This window comes from Buteo buteo, chromosome 17 (assembly GCF_964188355.1).
Source record: "Buteo buteo chromosome 17, bButBut1.hap1.1, whole genome shotgun sequence".
NCBI lineage: Eukaryota > Metazoa > Chordata > Aves > Accipitriformes > Accipitridae > Buteo > Buteo buteo.
Window position 1 is genome coordinate 22,778,773 of NC_134187.1, and position 22,837 is coordinate 22,801,609.

At 38.6% G+C, this 22,837-nt stretch overlaps 1 protein-coding gene across 1 annotated transcript in view; it reads left to right on the plus strand.

Annotated features, from left to right (window-relative positions):
- Positions 1-22,837, plus strand: part of DLGAP2 (DLG associated protein 2) — a 476,721-nt gene that overhangs the window by 361,289 nt on the left and 92,595 nt on the right. The window contains exon 4 of the mRNA XM_075049241.1: positions 17,622-17,687. Coding sequence (XP_074905342.1) covers positions 17,622-17,687 — 66 coding nt within the window. The remainder of the gene's footprint in view (positions 1-17,621; positions 17,688-22,837) is intronic.

Sequence of the window (22,837 nt, forward strand, 5' to 3'; positions counted from 1 at the left end):
ACTGATTATTGAGTTGGAAAGTCTTTCCAATTGTCTTCAGTTAGACTTTTAATAATTAAGGGGGAAGGGTAATACCTAGTCTTCAAGCAGTTATCTAGACAAATAAAATAGAACATAAAAATAACACCGTCTGTTCCATTCATCAAACTAGATTCAGTTACACATACTTCTTTCATGTCCTAGATGCCAGACTGTCCATTTGCATTTAGTTCTTGACTCTGGGGAAGGAGAGGGACACCATTGCATTCTCCTGTGGTACAGGGATATTATTATTTTGAGTAGAGGTAAACTGATGTCTCACTCAAGCACTGAGTTATCAGTCATCAGATTCTGTTGATTAATATCTAAAGAATTATTTAAAGCTTCTTTGGTTTTCAGAATTACACTTTTAAAAGATGTCCTCACTTGGATTCGGCATTATTCTCCACCTTCTTTTTATAGGAACATTTTTTTCTGTTTCCTTTCAGAAAAAACTCTGCGCTTTTTTTTTTTTTTCTTTTCCTAGGAGGGGATTTTTCTTCCCTTTTTTTTCCAACACAACACATTTTTTAGCCAAGTAAAAGGTGTAACTGGACCTCGGGATTAAAATTTACTTCATGCAGAGTATTGAAATTCTGTTTAATTCTTACTCAACAAAAAAATCCCCAAATTTTAAATTCTTCAGCCAGAAGATTTCTACCAGATTGGGTGGTTCCCACGGCGAGCCTGTCTCAGAGCGGCAAGTGCTGCCTGGCTGGGTCTCCAGGCTGCAGCCACACTCCTAAGGAACAGAGGGAGGGATCCAAGGGAAAAATGAATTTGTTTCCCCTGCTGAGTTCTGGTGAAGCTTTGTTGGGATCAAAACATCTTCATAAAACATCTTGACTCCAGTGAACAGGAGCCAGAAAATGCTGTATATTTTTCTGAGCAGCACTGGTGTTAGCAAGATTTCTTTCAGGTTTTGCCATGAAGGCTTGGCTTTATGCAAGTGCTTGATTAGTGTGAACTATTTCATCTGCTCATGAACTGTCTTTTACCTGTCTTATACCATACGCTATACTTTTTAAATACTTTTCAAACAAATGTTGGCCTTTCACCCATTTCCACAAATCCAGACAAAATAATATTCCATTTAATTTTGCTGGTATTAACATTTTTCTCACCAGTGGTATGTGCATAAGCAACTGTTGTAATAAACGTACTGAATTTTGGAGTATATTGATATATCGTGCTCTTGGACATTCAGAATGATGAACTAGATGTAAGATTAATGGAAAGAAACAATGCAGTATTCATAGCTGATGAGAAAATCTTGAACATGTTTAGATAAATAATCTCTGATATAAAAAAATGCAGTTTAAATGCCAGGGAATTTTAATTACTTACAGTTTAATGAGGAAATTAATTAAGGCACAGCACAAGTACAAAGTAAGAATGCCTGTTACTTTTCTCAGCAGGTAATTGGTAGCTTTGAAATTCTGAGAAAAGCCAAGCTTGAGACATACAAGGCTGTTATAGGGCCTATTATTTCACGTAGAGGTGAGTTGTGGGCACGTATTGAAAAGAAAGTTAACTTCATAAAGGAACCACCAAGAAGAATCTGGAGCCATAAGAAGAATGATACATGCTTAAAAAAAAAATCTAAGAGGGAAGTCACTCCCAGCAATGAAAGTAGGCAAGACATGTAATTAGGATGATTAAAGATCCTTCCCATTATCTTCTGAGAGGTTACCCCCCTATTTTTTGACTTCATGGCCATGGAAAATGGAGAAGATTGAACAAAATGTATAATTTCTTAATGTGAATTATCAACAATAGGAGAACTATATTCTTGGCTAAAAAAGTTTGGGCTAGTTGTGGGAAAGGCTGTTAGGATCTGGGAGACTGTAACAGCGTCACATATATAGTCCTATAGTGGGATGTCTTAAACATTTCAGGCAGGAAGGCTTCTAGTAATCTGTTATCATTGTGACACTCCTGCTTAGTATGCTGGCTAGAGATTTTTCCAGTTTGCACTTGGCAAGCAGGCAGTAGGTTTCTACCACTATACCTGTAAAATTTATGTCTGATAATCCGATGAATCATGATGTAAGGAAGTTTTATGTTTCAGCCTGATGTTTTCCTTTCTATAGATGTATCATATTCCTCCTAATTATGGTCAAACGGATAGAAGAAAGGCAAGAAGAGTGGAAGCAGCCAAGGGAAGCATCAGTGGCTACTTGTGAAAGATTCCCAGAGACTCTTTCAGGGAGTTTATAACACACTACAGAATATAAACAGCAAAACAAAAAATCTACAACACTTTTCATAAGTACAGACTGAAACATTGAAATTACTTTTATTCATACTTCCACATGTGCTGCTTAGTCTTAGATGCATCTCCAGGGGAAGTCTGATTCCTGTAAATGGAAATAAATATATATGCCAATTAATGATAGCTTTTGGATTCAATATATATTGACAATGCTGTCCTACATTGCCACTCCATTTACATGTCCATTTTACTATTAGTAGTAGGTTAGTGAGTTCTTTCCCAGAAGTCTTACTTGTATATTGTCACAATATTTACTTGCCAGTTACATGAATTGAGTCATTATTTATGCAAGAGCTATCTACATCTTCCTACTTACGGCACCCAAATGTTTGTTTCTTTGTTGCTTTTATTAACTTTTCTAATGCTGTTGCTCATCCTTGAAGTTATTGTTTTTCATTAAAAAAGACCAGGATGAAAAATTCTACGGCTGTAATGTTTCCAAGCTACATCAGGCTGTCCTAACTTTCATCTGAGATCCTTGCTGTCCCAGATTGTGCACTTTCTTCATGAACTATTTGCAATAGTAATAATTCTTCTGCTGAGTATTAGAAACACTAATGCTATCATACTACTAGGAGTAACTAGTAGATTAAGTCTAGTATTAATTAGTTAATTATTAAATCTAGCATTGTAGCATCAGGAAACCATGAGCTGATCAATGCACACATACAGAGATGTTGTAAACTTAGAAGACATATTTATAATCCATAATCCCAAAATGAGCAAACAACAGGAGAAATGACTACATTTCATTTCTTGTTGCATGACTACAACACACAGACTGAGCAGCAATTTACAGATAGCGTGTTAGTTCTGTGTTTGGGAGTTCTTTTAATGGAGTTTTGCTCATTATTTATAACTTTTAATTGGAGTTTTGAGAAGAAGAGAGTTGTTGCCAAGTGAGAAACCAGACAAAGGAAAACAGCTGGGGATGTTTTAGAGGCTCCTCGGTCTACTTGGGGCTGGTTCTGTGTGTCCAGAACAGTAGTAGCATAATTTAGCAAATGGCAAAGCAAGCCCTGTCATGCGGTCCTGGACAACATTATCCATGGACATATTTACACTGCCATCAAGTGTGATCTCCATTAATTAGTTCTCAGGTTACTTGATGTAGTTAGCTCCAGTACTGATGGCAAAAAGCTGCTGCTGTTTAGGCTTCAGTGGAGGTTTTACCAGGACCCTGTCTATATTCTTGGTGGCTAAAGCCTGAGTTGCTATTGCTTAGCAACTGATGATTTCTAACCAGATTAAAGTTACACATGCTGTAATCATTCTTAATAGAAAGGCATATGATATCGAGCAAATGTGTGTATGTCTGCGAGAACAGAGGGCTGAAGATTGATGTAAGCAGTTAATCAGCATGTGGAAGATGGAAAACTACAGAAGTGAGCTTGATAGCATAGGAGGCCCTGCCTTCACTACCTAGATGATGCGGGAGAATTTGGGGGGGGGGGGGGGAAGTGGATTTGAGTGTAACATTTAGTGTCTTTGTACCAGTGAAAGCATTCCAACAAAATATGTTCTGTTGCATTTCTTTAAAAGGTGGCAAGTTTTAGTCACTGATAATCCCCCTTTTATCCATAAATCTGAAAACTTTAGTGAAGTTCCCTCGAGAAAAAAAAACCTTCTCCCTTCCTTTTATGAAATAAGCTGTAAAATAATATCCTCATATTTTTGCATTTGGGTGGTGCAAATGATAGTAGTTTCAAAGTAAGTGTGGAGGATATTCAAACAGGTACTGGTCTTATTTGGAGGATTGAACAAGTGCTTTGGACCGGTCTGAACAGAAAACAGTTTTTCGCTATCTCAGGACTTGTCAGGATTGCAAGTTTTTGGAACTGAACAAAACTGCGCGGTGGGTTGACCCCAGCCAGCAGCCAAACACCCACACAGCTGCTTTCTCACTCCCCTGTCCCATGGGACAGGGAGAAAATAGAAGGAAGATGAGAAGACTCGTGAACCAAGATAATGGCAGTTTAACAGAGAAAGCAAGAGCTGCATGTGCAAGCAAAGAAAACAGAGGAATTCATTGACTACTTCCCATCAGCAGGTGGGTGTCCAGCTACTCCCTGGAAAGCAGGGACTTGGCAACCCATAACGAATTCATGGGAAGACAAATGCTATAACCACAAACATCCCCCTTTCCTCCTCCTCTCTGTGGGCTGGCATGAAGAAATCTAGCTCCATCCCAGCCAGACCCAGCAGAAACTGAAACTTTGCTTTTTTTCTTTTTTCTTTTTTTTTAATGAAAGGCTGAAGAGGTCTATGGCCGATGGTGGCAATATGAGAAACCCAAACACATTCTTCTGCTTTTTCTATCCTACTTGACATTACTTGATTTTTGGCATGCTGAATCAGCCTCCCTCTGTCTTAATGAATATTTTCTAATTTAAATTAATTTAAATAGCTCCAACAGAGCAAACTAGGAAAGATCAAGGCCATAACATCAAGATACTTTAAGTGCTTGATCAGAGTGTGAGGGATTTGCTTTCTAACCCCAAACCTGACCCAGATAAAGTAACAGCTGACAGCTGCTTCTCCTAGGCTGAATTAACATCAAAATTAGCAAGTTCTTCTAAGGCAGATTTCCTTCTCTCTTTGACTGGAAGAGGAAACCTTCATCAAAATTGATATCTTCCTGCAAAAAAACTTAGGTCTCAATGAGTTGAAATTTTCTAAGAACAGAAGAAAAAGAAAAGCAACAACAACAAAAAAACCAGCTTTTTTTATTCACCAAGGAGTAAGTCATGTAAAAATTCCTCAGGAAATCCAAAAGGAAGGGATGCATACAATAAGGCATGCTCAGAGGTTACATTTTGAGTAAGAAATTGCAGTTGTGTGTACAGCACAGAGCACAGCCATCAGTGCTCCCATAGGTGATCATCCACACTGATGTCCTGTGTGAGATGATTCCACATATAAGAACTGAGGGCGCAGCGGCCAACTTTAACCCATTAAATGCTTTCAATGCTAGCAGCTGAAGGCTAGAAAGTCATTGATATATGCTGCTTATCAGGATGATATCTTTGTGCTGTATTTAGTTTTAGCTGCCACTTTCACACAGGCATGTTCTTCCTGCCGTGTGTAAATACATATTGTGTTTTCAGTGCCTTTGCCATTTTCCTTTGGTCTGACTCAAAATGAAGTTTAACCAACTGAAGGTCCTGTATGAACAGACTGCATAATTCAACTCAAATTAGCTTTTTGCTCAGAGTCCAGAGAATGACTGCAAAAAGTTATATTACTTTCAAAATAAAGTCATTAGTAATCATTAAAGCAGCAGTCAAATGCAGACGGCGTTACAGCTGCATAAAAAAATGGAACTGGAAGTCAAACATTACTACTAATCACTACTATTGTCCTGAAAGAGCAGAAATTAAGCACTGATTTAAACTCATTTTAAATCCCATTACTGGGAGACCAAATTGCTAAAAATGTGAAAGCCTTACTCATGGATTTCTGTAGAACAAAACCAGTTTTGCATTCTGAAACACTCACAAATGTCCTTAAGAGGTACCAGAATGACAGCCTAGGAACAATATCCAATTGCATGGGTGAATAATGGGTACGTGGAGGCAAGATTCCCATTACTGTCTTGCTGATGTGACTTGACTGATGGGGTGAGAAGCTGACAGGTTATTTTATTCCCCTTGCCCTTTCATGCTGAGACAACAAAAGAGAGGTGAAAGTTTTGTAGTGATGGACACCTCTCCTGTGGGAATTGACAGAATTTGCTAATTCATTTTCAGCCAATGAGTTTGTCACTACTAGCCTGGGCTTGATTTGACCAGTGCATCAGAAATGAAAATCTCAATATACCATTTGCAGCTCTCTGGCGTTTCTGGTGGCCCTATTTATGGCCTTGAATAAACAAAGGTATAGAGAAGCAAAATGGGCCCAACAGTAATAATTTGTTTTCCATTTGTAATGTGAGCTTGAAGACTCTTATACAAGCCTTTCTCCTCCTTCCCCTGAAAATGCAGTCGTGGCTGAAATACTGCGCAACCCTATGTAACATCCCAGCAAACAGCAAATATTTATGGATGTCCTAAACAGTTAGTAAAGTAACACTGTGGAAAAAACAGATTGCAATTGAAAGATACTGTGTTGGAGGTAATGATACTGGGCAAACGTAACTGTAAATTCAATGTTGTGTTAGTTCGCTCTGTATTTTGTGTCTGTGATTACCAGATCAAAGTGAGGGCCCTGCCGCACCACTGGGTTGCTGTAGCTTAGCAAGTGATCATGTGTCTGCTGAGCCTTGGTAACTGAACTTGTTTACACCGTTATACTATTAGCAAATATGAACTAAGTCCAGGTTCTTCTACCCCCAGGCTATGGCTTAACTAATTCAACTTACCTTACAGGCAGATGGATAGTTACACCAATGGAGCTGATATGCTTAAGCACATTAAACCATCAAAATTTGATCAGGTATCTAAGCTGTTCTTATTAAACACTTTTTTTGTTGAATTTGTCAGCTGTGTGCATTGCTCCTAAGAACAAGCTGGATGTATTCCTGACCATGCCAGAGCAGGAAAAGGCTGGCCTGATATCTGTCCAAAGTACCTTTGGTGTATTCCAGGTACAGGAGTAGAAAGAGCCCACGTGCATAATGTCAGTGACCTTGGCTCTACATGGGTATTTGCCCATGTACAGACCTCAATGAGAAATTCTTCCAGTGAACAAGGTCTGGAAACTATTTTACTTGTGTAGCTCAAGTAGGATTAGCAACACATAAATGTGAAAGAATTTAGGCTGTCCCCCTCCCAGTGTAGCAGCTACAAACATAAATGCAGATAGTGAGGTGACCTAAACAAATAGCATCTTTGCCGAGAGAGCAAATATTGGTGTTCAGTTTCTCAATTCCTTTTTAACTAATCATGACAATCTGGCTTAATGTCATTTTGCTTTAAGCCCTCAAGTGAGGAACAGAGGTGAAGAGCCCAGCCACCCAGCACTCCCCTTACTCCCTGGAGGGGTGGGCTGGACGTGATCAATCCAGAGCTGCCCGCTCCTCTCCATTAACAGTACAAGACAAGGGTGCCCAGGCTCCAAAGTGCTTCAGTGAAAAGCCTGTGCTTGGGAAATGAAATGAAAAATTCATCTCGTTTGGTGAGATCAGTCCAGCGAACTTCAGGATTTGGAACTGGCCAAGCATTTGCACACCTTTTTGCAACATCCTAAATATTGATTCTGCCCACCCTGCAATGCACAGCTTATCACTTTGCTTTCCAGTTTCACTGGCCACACAGAGAATTGATTCTCCCTCACCTCCATTGCTGTTTGTGTCATAGGGAAAGTCCACATAACCCCGCAGCCGCACAGGTTGTAGTTGAATGTCAAAACCAACAAACGGAAAGGTCCACCTCAGCCCTGGTGTAAATTGGTTTTAAAACGTAACGTCGATGTGTCTGTGTATCCTAAGCAATCGCAGAAATACGTGCAATATATTACATGGTTTCTAGAGCAACCAGAGAGGACCCGAGGAGGGTTGTACCCACTGTGCAGAGTGCTAAACAAATGCATTAGTGAGAAAGCTCTCTGCGGTGAGGTAGCTGGCAGAAGCCTTTTCTTTGTAAAGCACAACCTTCCTGAAGCTGAAACTGTTTATGGCCAGTTCCAAACTAAATTCTTCTTTAAGTAAAAATGCAGGCAAAAAAAAAAAAAGATTTTCAGTTGTTGAAGCACCCTATTTTGACATTTTTAGAAGTGTCATTTTACCAGCTTGAACATGCATTCCTTCAGATCTCTTTTAACTTGTGAAAAAGGACAAAACTGTATGGAATTATTATGAAAATATAGAAGTTTCTTTCATTTTAGACTCTCACTTAACAATTTTATTAATTTTAAGTTAATTCTAAGTTGGTACTTTTTAATTTGTAATTGAAAATTGCTATGGGAAGGGAAAACAGTTTCTTTGCTGTTTCTAATTACTTGCATTCCTTCATTAAAGACCTTGTGGTATAAATAACTCAGTAGAGCACATAGTTGAGAATACACATGCATGCACAAAATCTTCAGGTGAGCTTTAACCTGTAATGTATTTCTTGCACCTCAGTAGTATTATGGCTGAAGTTGGAAGAGGAGGAGGAAGAAAAGAAAGGAAAGACTAGTTGGGGAGGATTTTAGAGAAAAAGAAGAAAAAATAAAGCAGATGGAAAAAAAGAGGGATATGGGACAAGGGAACTGGTTAAAGCTGCTCCAGACCTGTGATTCTTTCTAGGAAGAAACCTTGTTGTGGTTATTGCTATTTTTGAGAGGGGAAAATGGCTCATTTAAAAGGTACTGTCATTCCATATCTGCTTAAATTGCCAAAAGGAAGCTACGTATTATACTTTATGTAATCATATTTACTAAATAAAAAAAGCCATCAGCTGTCAATCATAGCACCCCAGCATTTAAGTGTTCACAGAAATCCTCACGAAAATTGGCTTGTGTGGGAATGAATATATTTGAGCTCTCCTTCCAACCTTTCACATACAGAAACACCCATACGCATCCTGTCTCTGGCAATATGGAGCTTCATCATCTGATGTCAAAAGGCCTTATTGAGGGTTTTCACGGCTGCAGCTACTAATAGCTAATTTCAGATTTCAGTGGAACTGCTGACTTTGCCCTCACATCCCAGCAGGGTCAAAGGTTTTTCATGCTAAATGTCTCCTACCATGGTAGTTCAGTGTAACAAATGCAGTTGTTCTCTAATGTTAAAAGACTTATTTATTGGACATTTGAAAGACAGGGAGAGTGCTCAGACCTTTTGCCCTACCATAAAACAAAGCTGTAAAAACAGAATTACATGACCAGCTAGTAATAATTGTAGATCTGATTGTGGTTTTTACCAAACAGTAAAGTAAATATAGTGTGAGCATATCTGGTTTTAACCTGAAAATGGAAAGGTTACAAAACCCGTGTTCTGTCAAACATAGTTTAACATTAGAGATCTAGCACATTTTTAAGGAGGGTCTTAAAGAAATGCTTTTCCTCAAAGTGCATTTGAAATATATTGAAAAGACTAATTTCATCTACAGTTTATTTTTTCTAAGTGTCTGTTCCATTTTCTATGCATATGCAGAAGACAGAAAGAAGATCATTAAATATCTACACACATCCAGTAAGACAAAGATCCTGTGTTTTCTCTTCACAAACCAGGGAAAATGTCCAGGGACATTTTCTGTGTACTTTTAGGAGAGGAGTAAGCCAAGTTTTCTGACTTGTATACTCCTCTCACTACTGGACTTTGTCCTACACTTTGTCCTGGCGTTATTCCTCACTTTGGTCTCTTGTAAGTATGTTTTCATATAGTTTCTTCAGGTATTTTAATAGACTCAGTAAGCATTTTGCTTCTCTGACACCACAGTTAAGCCTTTGCAGCTGTGCAAAATCATTCTAACTGTGTTTCTGACCTGCATTTTCTGTTTACTCTCTGCCAAGGCCCGAGATAGATTTCTTGGACCTCCTCAGGTGTCCACTGTGGAGGGACCTGCAAGTCCGTCCAAGAGCTGTCACAGCAGGTGGAAGATGAATGCGTACAAAAGGCAGTTGTTGCATTTTACCTGGGGGGAGGAAAAACGATGGATTCTGAAGAGCTGTAGGAGAGGAGAACTAAAGGTTTTTCTGGGGTATCCAAAAGTCTTGGGCTCACAGAATAAGGGTCATTATTCACAATAATTAGCTAATATATTCTTTAATAGTCCCACTTTTTAATATAGCAGATTTGGGATTCCTCTCACAGCTCCTGAAAAGCAATAAAAGGTAAATGGCTCATTCAGGAGCTTGACACAGTCATTCAGCTGTGAAAAATTGAGGAAGAAAGGGCTTTTAGGAATTTCCTAGGCTGTTTGAAGCACACGATCACACGGAGCCATGTCTGAACACAATGGGTTATCACTGGCTCACTCTTTTTGCTTGCAGTCATTTGTTAATTTTGATAAGGACCAATCGAGTAATTTAACTGAATTAGTCATTTAAATTCTAGAATGACTGAGAAGTGAATCTGCTTTAACACTCCATAACATTAGCCAGCACCTTTTTACATTTATTCCTTGAAGAGGGGCAGGGAAGAGGAACTTGCAGATCTCTGGGGTAAAAGGAATAAGGCAGCTCAGAAAGGCTTTCAAGGAGCATAAATGAGCCTGGCTGGCTCAGAAAAGGCTGCTGTGTGGAACCAAAGCCTTTCAGGATGATCACCACAATATTGCTAAGGCAACCCATGTTTTGTGGATGAATTTTAGCTGCCAAAAGCTGGGAGGCAGGAGTTGGTGCTGCCAAGACCAAGATGACCCCTGACAGCTCCTGTGATCCCTGCAATATATTTCATTTTACGCTTTTTCCAAGATAGGACCTGAGGGATGCAACCAGCTTCCTCTCCTTCATTTAATAGGCTGTGTGCCTGGCTACTCTCTCTGACAGCTGAAGCCTGGTTTTACAGTCCTGCTATCTGGAACTACGCTATATAAAAGTGGACAGGCTGGATGAAAGCAAGAGACCAGGAATTCCTCAATCCTGCTCTTCGGCAGGTGAGGAGGGTGATTGTTTAGTTTTAGCAGTCTTGGTAGTAACCTGAGCTAAGTAAAATGCTGGGATTCTTCAATATTTATTAGAGTAATATATAAGAGAAATGTGTTTATGTTTGGAAAGCCAAACAAATTGTCTCTCTTGGGCACAACTTAATATGAATAATGAATTCTCTGAGTTATGAAATGGGCAGATGAAAATATAAAAAAAATAGAAAAAAAAGCAGAGAACATCATCATGCCACTGGAAAAAACCATTCCTAAAGCCATTTGAATTTCTGGCTGCTGCGTCTGGAAATGGGAAAGCGGAGTAACAAAAATGTACAGAGAAGAGGGAGAAGGATGATGAAAGATTTAAAACAGCTTTTCCATAATAAAATACTAAACAGATTGATTCCTCCATTTGGAAAAGAGAGGACTGAGGCAGGGATATAGTTGAAGTCTACACAATTATAAATGATATAGACATAGCGAATAGGGATCGATGATCCATTATTTTTCACAACCAAAGAACTAGGGCCACCTAATTGAATTATCAGGCATCCTGATAAACAAACAAAAAGGAAATTATTTTTCAAATAATGCATAATTAAATTGTGAGGTGCATTGGCACAGGATGCGGTAGAGGCTATCAGTATAAATGGGCTCAAAGAAGATTAGATGAATTCATAGAGGATAGATCCATTGGTGGCTATTAAAAATGATGGTCTAGATTAAACTTCCATCTCAGGAAGTCCCTTAAGTGCTGATTGCTGGAAATTGGAAAGGTATTCTAAGCAATCTAAGTATTTGCCATTTCCAGCAGCATCCACTTTGGGCCAGTGCTGGAGCCAACATACTGGGATCAACACATCTTTGCCGGATCCATCCGGAACACTTTCATGTGTGTGTGTGTGTGAGGAAAAAGTAAGAACAAAAAAAAAGAGAGGGCGTGATGAGAAAAACAAAAGCAACTTATTTAAAAATGACTTCCTCTTTTCACACAGGCCTCTTGCAAAGGAAACCTCAATGACCTTAAATCTCCTACTATCATCCTTAATTTTTACTTCAATCAGAATTTTCCCAGCCCTGCTGTGCTTATGTATTTTTGTTGCTTACCAGCATGCTATCAAAACAACGGACAAGAATATTGTATTTGACAATACTGCCACCTGGGCTACATCTGTAGTACTAAATTAAACACTACCAGGACAAAGGCCCAACAAATAGGAATCTGATTTTTTAGAATGTTGGTTAGAGAGGTCCCTGTCTTAGTTTTAAGCTTGGCCGACTAATTTTCACTGTCCCAAATAATTCCCAGGCTTGACTAGAGAGTTAGCATGGGCAACGGACCATTCCCAATAACATTTTGGATGGAGCCAGCCTGTTCTTGAAGATATGGCTAGACCACACCGGTTGGCCTCATGGCCAGAGAATGGGCCTTCGCCATGCCCAATTTACTAGATAGATGTTGTAATATTGATTGGATATAACCTCTTCGAGATTGCATGAGAAAAGGAATAGGTTTGCCACAAGTGATTTTGGCCGATTAGCTTTGGTCATTTCCCTTAGGTCAGGATCAGCCTAATGACAGTTCTCAGTGATACACACCTTGTAGCAGACTGGGGATATCTTTGGCTAGGGTCAAAGGCCACCTGCAAGAAATGCTTTAAGCGGATAGCAGGCTAGTGGACTTTGAGGTACAGGAGATATCTCTTCTAGATCTCTAAGTATCTCTAGCCTGGAAGAGGGTATTTGGTTTTCTCAGATCATGGGGTAATATGGTGAGAGTCCTGTATTCATACTCCGGACACATTTTATGCTCTGTAATTATGTGATCAAATGAAGTTGCACCTGCTGTTTAATCCAGACATTTTAAGGCACATGTTTTCTTTCATCTATTGTCAAAGTTAATATGCCAGGTGCTACATAAGACAGAACTAAAAGAACAACAGCTTCCATAGGGAGCTTACAGGCCACAAGAAAAGCACACATAGAAAAAAATCGGTGGGAGATCCAGAACAGGCCAATAATAAATCAATTAAAAGCCAATGAACTGAGAAGTTCAATATCAGTTGTAGTTCAGTCTCACTCTTCTATTGTGACAGAGAAGGCAGTTAACTGATTGTAAGTCTTGCTGATGCGAGCCTTTTAAAGTATGTGAGCAACAAATCCACTGAGACTGGGGCCTATTTTGTGGATGGAGAGGTTATGGAAGAACTATGATTAGGAGATGGAAACAACGTGTCTCGTTATTAAGGGCAGAATGAATGCATAAAAAATGAGGGCCAATGTAGAGGCATATCTTGGTGCAAGACTTTGCAGGTGAAGAAAGGGAATTTAAACTCATACGTCAGGCTCAGAGAGCAGATCAAAAGGTTAAAACTGAGATGATAAAATTTGAAGGATGGCTAAAGTGATTATCGAACTGAGAAGAAGCAGTGATATCAGATGTTTTCTGTGCAATGACTGTCAAAATGCTCACTTAGACCATGGGCAGACAGGAACAGGATAGAAGACAGCATGTATCCATTAGCTCGTACAGAAACTTTGCTTCCCCAACCCAGAACACAAAGAAACAACCTGCTGACCCGCAATCCAGTACCAAGTGCAACTCAGGCAAGATTCAGAATTGACCCTTAAGAGACTCTTATCTCTCCTTTGGTTTGCAGTCTTCTATAGTGATCTAATATTTCATCCAGTGGCAAATCCATTGTGTTCTGCCTAATTTCTGACTCCTTAGTGCTCGTAAAGTCCATTTTCCATGGCTGCAGAATCACTCAATGTCCATGATTAACTCTGGCTATCTAAGTTGTATTTAAGCTGTATCACCTTATCACGCTATGACATTTCAAGGCCCTTTACACAGGATGCTTGTTCATTGAATACTGTGGTACCTAGTGCTGATCAAAAAACCAGCACTTCCTTCCCAAGGTAACGTCTCCTTAGCAGGGTAAGCAACAGCACAAGGCAGGGCGCGCTCCTGACAGACATCAGCCTGTTCTGAGGACAAAAGCTGTGCCGTGCCAGCTTGATCTCGGGCGCTGGCCCATGTCATTTGCCAGTCTACATGTAGTAGCTTCAGGGTTGAATGAGCCGTCTGGATCTGTCAAGCTGGTTCCAGCTCAGCAATGTCTCCTGACGTTTTCAAGCTTAAGTCTGGAGAACTTCGGCTGTGAAAGGTTCCTATCACAGTCTTGAGTGTCGTCTGTGCTGCGTTGCACTGAAATGGATGACAGATCCATCACATTTTTAAAAAAGAAAATGAGATACTAGATGTAAATGACAGTTTGTGCTCTCCTATTTATGCAGATCACAGCAACATTTTACTATACATTCAGCTTTCACAGAAGCAGACATCTCTGCACTTTTAAAGCCTATCATTTTTTTGTCACTATTTTGAGCCCTGTTGAGTGAAGACTTCTCCTACTATTTTTTAGTTTCAGTTTCAGAGGCAGGTTTTTGCTTTCTATTTAGACCAGTCTGTGATGCAGTAGTTTGTATACTGAGAAGGGATTTTAACTAGTAATTGTGTCCCTTGTCTGTGGACTGTGTGTTCCGTACATTGTTTAAAACCTTAAACTGTAAATAATCCTATTTTCTTAATCTCATCTTTGTTTGCCCATCAAACATTCCATGCTAAGACTACCATTTTCCTCTGTGTCCGCTGTGTAGAACGTTCTACCAGTAGGCCCACCTTGAGCAAAGGGCAGGCTGAAATACTATGGATATATGAAATAGAGGAGATGAATGACATAAAATGATTGCATGCATTTTATGACACTTGAATTTCAGCATACGTGACAATTCTGCCATAATCTACCTGACTTGATTACCATGAGATATGAAGGTTGCTGCTGTGCTCATGAATGAAGGATATGCTTTTCATTTCTATGGTCAATAATAAAACCAGTAATTTCTAGGAAAAATGTAAACTGAATAAACAAAGACCATGTATGTCTTTTGCTGAAGGAGTAATATGACTTTGAAGTACAGTTCAACCTCACACAAAGATTGTCTTCATAATACTGCAAGAGCCACTGAGACTTTAGATTAATTCATGCTTCATAAGTGCAGAATACAAAAACTGAATCTCTTCAAGGGCTGAAGGAACTGACAGTAGCCTTTTGAAAAGACAGTCTAAACAATGAATTAGTGATGTGAATAGGTATAGTCATAAAATATAAAGAAATAAGAAGTCCTTATGTTTAGGAAGTACACTAATCACTAGGAGCTACTCATATCCCTCATACAGATTCATAAACCTAAGGGAATCACAAAGGAATTCTAAGTTCCTTTGAAACATTTGCAATTGACCCTATTCAAAACAGAATACAGCTCTTTTGCAGGATGGAAATTCTAACTTTTTTGTGCTCTCTGTAGGCTCTTCTAGACAACAGGCTCACTGATGCTAACAAATGTATTCATATAGGACAGCTATGAGAAGGAAATGAATTTGTATCCTAATTCTACTGGATAACTGAGGCAGAAAGAAATTAACTGAATTCTCCAAATTTGCACAGGAATTCTATCCGCAAAGTCAGAATCTGACTTATGGATCCCATTCCTTGACCTTTCCCTTTCATTTTGAAAAGGAAATTTATTTTCTTCTTTTTTTCTAAAACACACCAAACCCATAAACATTTAGTCCAGTTCAGCCTACCCCTACAATTTTAGTCTAGTTTTGGGCAGAGCTTGTGAGAATAATGCTGACTTCTTGCAAGGGAGGAATAATGTTATGCATTTTATTTTCTTTGGATCATTCTGTAAGTGTTTCTGAATATATGTACATGATATAACTTTGGAATAAATTAATAGCTTCTTTTTAAAAAATACAAAACCACTATTTCAACATAAAGCTCATTTATTATGAAGTTAACAGTAAGATCTCCTAGTTACTTATCTGAATGTAAAGGATCCTTCAGAATATTTTTGTTATAACTTTCATTTGATTCGTTAGTCCTGTGCAGCCAAATTAGAGGACAGGCATATGAGTTATACAACATAGGCAGAGCATGTGAACAAAGTCTCCATGGAAACTGCCTAATTTGTGCTTTTATTTAATTAAAGTTGTCCATTATCTCTCCAAATGAAATTTAATTTAAATTCATATGCCAGTCATTTTTTAAATTGTGTATGAGTTTTTATCCATCACTTAAAGAGATCTCTAGTAGGCTGTATTTTAGCAGAGTGAGTTTATTTAACAATTGAGTTTATACACAAGATGTTTATTTGACAGCTCAGCTTATCCAACATTCTTAACATCCTTGGGACTTATTTTCTATGCTGTATCTGTGCTATACTGCCCATTATTATCAATTGTATATTCTTAACCTCACAAATTGTCAAAACCAGGAACAATTGTTTGAGAGTTGGATACTTTCAAGGAGTATCCATGAGCATATTCACTCATTTTGTTTGCTGTGAGATAATTGGGAAAAAATCTTAGTACAAATAAAAAGTGCAACCAAGACCAAGAAATATACAAAATGCATGTATTTGTTAAATGGAGTATTGAAACAGGCAAAGCAGTGTGTCTGTTGTAAGCTGAACCACAAAAACCAGCTTGTCTGATACAGGGATTGAGGTACTCTTCAGAAAAGTCTGAGCTGGATCAAACTTACAGCAATATCTGCCTGAGGATATGAGGAGCATGAACTGATGTGAGTTATTTAGAAGTCATCTGTCCTCCGTCGTGCACTACAGAAACATGATCTGCAATACCTGATTTTGTCTTTCTCTGAAGAATTGCTGGTTGAACTCATAGTGGGAGGCTATGGCCATTCTTTTGCTGTTCTTTTGAGGTGTCTGTGCTTGTAACACACACAGATGGTAAGAAAGAGTACAGTGAAAAGCTGTATATACTCAAACAACTTCCACTCAGCTAAGACACCAGCAAATGTGGATAACAGGGCAAAAACATAAAAAATAAAATTAAAAACTAGTATTGCGTACTTACATGAAACGCTTTATTGTGATATTTTGTATCCTAATCTACATATTCTTAAGCCAATCTGGCACCTTAAGGCAGTGTTACTGACCCAATTTTCCATATGTGGCTCCATGTTAGAAATACCTGAGCTAGGTACCAGGTCCAAATGAATTTGTATGCCAGCATGACAAGAGCGCAATGCAGAGGCAACCAGCTGCAATTCTGAAAGTGATATAGGCAGGGTAGCGGAGAGCTGCACTCCGGCCATTCAGCAGGTTTCTGCGTACCTCACTGCATTCATACAGCATAAACATGTCATCTGAGCTTAAGTACTTTTCCAGAACTAAAGAAGTTGTCTCTGGCACAAAAGTAAATGTTATTGATAGAAGAAACTCACCATCACAGCATTGTCAGAGTTCAGAATTGCAGAATTAAAATGGTTGTGAATAAAAGGAAAAGAAAGCGGCCTGAGAATCATGAAGTAGCATTATTATCATCAGAGGTGGGAAGTGCCAAAGGTACAACTGGAGGACTGACAATAATGATTCTTCCTGGAATAAATACATTAAGGCTAAACAGCAGTAGAATTCAATGTGACTAAACAAAGCTGAAAAGAACAATGTAAAAGATGTTAAAAAAAAGAAGGCATTTATGAATATTATGACACTAGTGATGTGAAAACGTCTGGCAAAATTAAAAAAATAAAATGGAAGAACACTAGTACAACTGGCAAAGAGGAGTAGATACTGCACATAATAGCACCTCAACAGCTTTACGGTATCAGAGATACTGGATGGTAATAGGTATCACAGAGTGGATTTAAAAACTAGAGGAGGGTGTATGTCTGGGTATACCAAATTATCAGAGTTATTAAATAGCTACTTTGTTTCTGTCTTTTCAGAAGAAGAGGGTGGCGATCTGCTCAAGTCGGGCTTCAGTTTTCCAGGGACGCCAGAGGAGGAGCTAGGTACAGACACCATCTCTCAGATAACTCATACTGCTTGTACATCCAGGGGCTGAGTGCAGCCGTGGGGGCGAGGAGGCAGGAGGCTGCTCTGGGGTACAGCCTTTCTCCGGCCGCAAAGCCCACGGCAGGCATGGCATCAGGCCGTGGTAACGAGAGCTACCAAAAAACTCTCAGTCCAGGCCTCCCGGGAATTTCTCACCTGCTCTATAAGGTTAGAGAATCAAAAGCAGAAAAACATCAGGTTTGGGTAACATCCAGGCAACCGAGAATTCAAAAGAAGGTGTTCGAGGAAATTATCAACTTTCCTTCCTTTGTCTTTTTCTTTTTGTCTTATCCCTTAGAGGACATAATAATTGCAGAAAGAGTTTTCAATGTTACCTTTTAAATGTAAAAAAATAACAGAAGCAAGAAGACATGAGAAACTCATAGAACTCATTTCATGTGTGAAATCTTGATACCTCTGTCTCACAAAGCTAGTAGTAAAATGTCCCACTGGCTTCAGCGTAACCAGATCTATAACTTTTAGATTGTGCAAAATTGAGTTTCTCTTCCCGGAATTTCATATTCAGATTGTCACTGTTTTATGTGAAATCCATCAAAATTTTGATTTATGTGTGATTACTTCATGTGGTTATTTTTGGAAGAGAAATATAGAAAGTGGTTTCTGTGTGTTTGCTAGTTAAAGCTCCCTTTATTCAAAGTGAGCATACTTACATTTCAGAAGTCAGTGTAACAGTAATTTTTCTTCTTTTCTGCATATGCTTATGTTAATACATTGCAACAGTTTATTTTGTGTTATTAGGATATTTTTTTATTTGACAAGAATATTATAAACTCTCACCCTGACCTTATTGTTGCACATTGATAGGAAGATAAATCATAGTTGCTATATTAAGGGAAAAAAACCACAAACCAAACAGTTTGAACAAGGAACATGAATTCAGGCAGTGGATGGCATTATGTTTAAATAATCTCTTAGAACAGGATTTTCTAAAACAAGTAGTGTTGCCACTCAGTTACACTTAAGTCAGGGATTTCCCTAAATGTTCAGTATAGAAATATATGTATTGGACTTGTTTGTCCACTAAATATTAAAAAACAAGTAAGAAAAAAGCTATGGGATAAGTTCCAAAGATTGGACAGGAGGATGTGTTAAGGAAGACACTGAAGAACCTTCAGGCAGTTTCTGCTTTAATTAAAATAGTGTAGGAGGGAAGACACGGTTAAATATGAGGCTCCCTAGGAATCTCAAGAATGAATCCTATGGAGGAATCATGGAATGAGCACATCTCTCAGCCTTCTTGGACATCTGGGGTTTTTTCACCCTGCTGCCCCACTTCACAGCACACAGGAAGGAGTTCAGATGCCCCGGGATAGAATTCATCTCATCTAACAGTTGGAAAGTAATTCAGATGTAGATGTCTAAATTGTGGGTAGCTGGACTTCCTTTAGAGTCAATGAGGAGTGATAGACTTTTCTAGGTCATAGCAGTTTTGGCCTACTTTAGAAGCTTAACTTAGGGTGAGATGAATCATGCCCTAGAAGTATGTCAAAATTGTTCTCCTTCCCATTTGGTTGAGAAAGAACTGCAGGATTTCTGAAGCCAGAGTAAATGATGTATAAGTCAATAGTATTAAATGTCAGGAGTCTACAGGAGTAAGGACCCTCATATGAAACAGGCAATCAAATATTAACACAAAGATATGCACTAGACTGATCAATCATACAGCACCCTGATTAGGAAGAAGATGGGGGATTAGTCAAGAGAAATGAGGAACTAGAAAGTAAAAAACAAGAATAAAATCACAACCAGACTACGAAGAAACTAAGCTGCTTTCAAAAACTTCAGCTATTTATGGCCAGAGGACTAGAAAAAAAAAATATGCTAAAAGCAAGGAAAAATCTGTCCTTGCTCCTAAATTTTGGGTGCCTATTGGAGTCCTCTGAAAGTAAGTACCAAAGATCACTAGATAACGAATGGAGAGAGGTGGATGGCTTTAATATTTTGAGAAGGAAATCCTGTCCTCCTGACTTGGTTGCCAAACTGTAGATGGCCAAAATGGGTTGACTGGATACCATCAGTAATGTAAAACCATATGATGTCCCATTCTCCCTTAGAGAGAATCACTCTAAACCAAGAAGGAGCATACTATGGAAGATAGAAATTGGGAAGACATTTATAAAAGTTTTGAGATAGTCAGTTAAGTTCAGTGTAGACAAGCTCTGTAGTTACAGCTGTGCTCGTGATTAATGCCTCTACAGACGGCTGGGACATATCTGTCTGTCTGTCCCCTGGTGTTGTGTTCCATTACTTGAAGATTTGAGTTCAAATCCATGGACTGAACATAACATTAGTGAAAAGCTACAAACTATTAAATCTTTCTCAATTGTCATTTTTTCTTGCTGTTGCACATGTATAAAGTTAAATATTCTTTGGAGAGAAATCTGAATCTGGGTAGATACTCTAATCACTGGGCTATGGTGATGAGCTCTCTGTGTGTATATATATACCCCAATGACTATGTAATTATTTTGTATGAACAGCCTCAGTCTAAAGGACTGCTAGAGGCATTCATTCCTGAAAAAAACACAGGAAGGGCTTTTCTTGAGAAGTAAAATAATTGCCCCAAGTCAAGGCAGAGTGGAGATGATGATATCCTTTAAGGTAGCTCTAACTGCAGGGCCATTCATTATTCTAGACTCTCGTACCTGCTTACTGTCCCAAGGAGCTTCAAGTTACAATCTCTCTGGTACTGAAAAATCTCTGGCTCCAGGCCCTTATTTGTAAAATGGGTTTAATATTTCCTAGTGAGGTTTCAGAGCTTTGGTGGGGATTAATTAATGTTTGCACAGTATCACACCAGAATGAAAATGCTGAATAGTCACTAAATAATATTAATACAATGATCCACTGCTTTAATTGGGAAAAGGTATCAAGGGATGGGACTGATCTCAACTCTTTTACATTATTGATTCTATAAAAGACCTCATTAGTTAAAACAGGCAGAAATGCAATAGATTTCTTCAAAAAAAGCTTATCCAAGCATTCATAGTCTGTCCTCAAGAACAATATTTCACAGCTTTTCCATTACCATTTATTTGTTAACAGAGTTCAAGGTGATAAGTATTGTTATGGTTACAAGATTCACACTCACACCAAAAGCTCCTATTTTGTTTACTAGGAATATCTCAAATAAGCAACCTGATAAAGGTAGCAGGGTGTGGTGGTAGGAGCAGGAGATCGGACATGCATGATCTTAGGCAGCTCACTCTAAGCCTCATGGAAACTGTAATTCTTCCAATTCCAAGCTTACTTCTAGCTGGTGGTTATAAAATCTGAACAATGTTAATGTATGAGAAAAATAAACATTTTATGAAACTACTCTTTTCTATGCAAACTGGAAACTTCTCAGTCTTATTTACTTTAGGCATGCATAGGGTAAAGCAGCAATTTGCTTTGTGCATCAAAACCAAATAGTACAATCTTAGTAAGAAACATATGCAAAATATGCCATCTTTAAATGGCATTCAAGTAGTAAATGAAACACGTGAACAGGGAAGATGGGATGAACTTTTCTTTAAATATAGATTTTAATATGTAGTACATGCACAGAGTAAAGAGGGAAAAATAGATTACTGAAAAATTATTTCAAATCCTTTTTATAGGTAAGGAAAACATTTATTTTAGACAAGTTTAACACTTTGCTTCCAATGTTAAGCAAAGAAAGAGAACTCACACTAAAGGCTTTTGTTTCAGTAAATTACTGTTTTCTCTTCAGGAAAGGATATTGAGTTGATGTTAAAAAAAAAAAAAAGGTTAAAACCTATAAAACAGGTTGCAGTTACTAATAATGCTGTTAACCTGCCCCAGTTGCAAAGTAAACTGTAAGGGAGTTTAAGGGCAGGTTACAAAACTGCATTTTTATTTCACAGTTGTTGCAGTTGTGCTTTTGATTAATTGGTACGGTTCAAGTGTCAGACAGTAACTCATGGTTATTCAATCACTGTTGATTGCATGATCATGCCTTTGGGACCTTCTGTGTTGAAAGGAAGAAAGGATGTAGCCATTCTTGAAATTAAAAAAAAAAAGGCCTGACTTTCCCGTCTGTCTGTCTTTCTACCTAATTATTCAGCCTTCTTCAGTGCAGTCAGTGTCTGAACGCTTTGCACTTTTCATGAGTTTTAGCTTCATACAACAGGCACGACAGGAAATTTTCCCAAGGACAGACAAGGGGTTGGCAGTGGGCGCTTGGCTCTCCTCTGTGCCAGCTCCATGCCTCGGTCCACCTTCCCCCAGAGCATCCAGGAACGGTTAAATAGCTGTAGACTTTGACTGGAGCTGGTGGGACTTCAGTCAGACACAGAATAAACTGCTACAGTGACACTGTAATTAGCAGGCACAGTAACAAATACTTTATTTTAGATTCTTAGATGGCCATTATCCTAGAGGCTGAATGTTTTCCGTACTTTCTGACACTAGCCCTCAGAGGTACAGCAGTTACTTTTATTCTTGTGCTATGGGGAACTGAGGTAGGGAGTCTACAAGAGATATTCACAAAGGTTAACTTGAACCCAGCAAGGCAAGATCGAGCCTCTCAGTGGCCACTGTCATCACTTCCCATGGCCTTTTCCTGGACCACACAAAAAAATTGTGGCTGGACAGGAAATCTTGACTGCAGATTTCCCAAGTTAATCCTCTATGCACAGGACTACCTTCCTTCCATATAATAAAAATATGTAGACACGTGGTTTGGTATGGAGAGATAAAAGTCTTTTAAACTTACAGGAGGTTTTTAAATACGAGATGCCCTGGTATGTCTGTGTGTCACCATCCTACTTGCTTATTTTGACTAGCTGAACAGATACTGCAAAAATAACCTTTTTTTTTTAAGATTCTGTCGTACCTCTAAATAATTCTACTTCAAATCCTTCCTTTTCCTGTACCCAGAAACTGTAGTATAGAAGTTTACTGATGGGATAATCGAGACCACAGAAGATGTTAATGAAATAATGGGGAATGTTTTTCAGAAAATAAGTTTTGAACTTTAAATTCCTTTTAGTGATGCTTGAGAACTTATTCTGTGAATTACTTTCAGTCATAGGACAAAATCATATCATGTGGCCTGAGCATCATATAGAAACATGCTAAC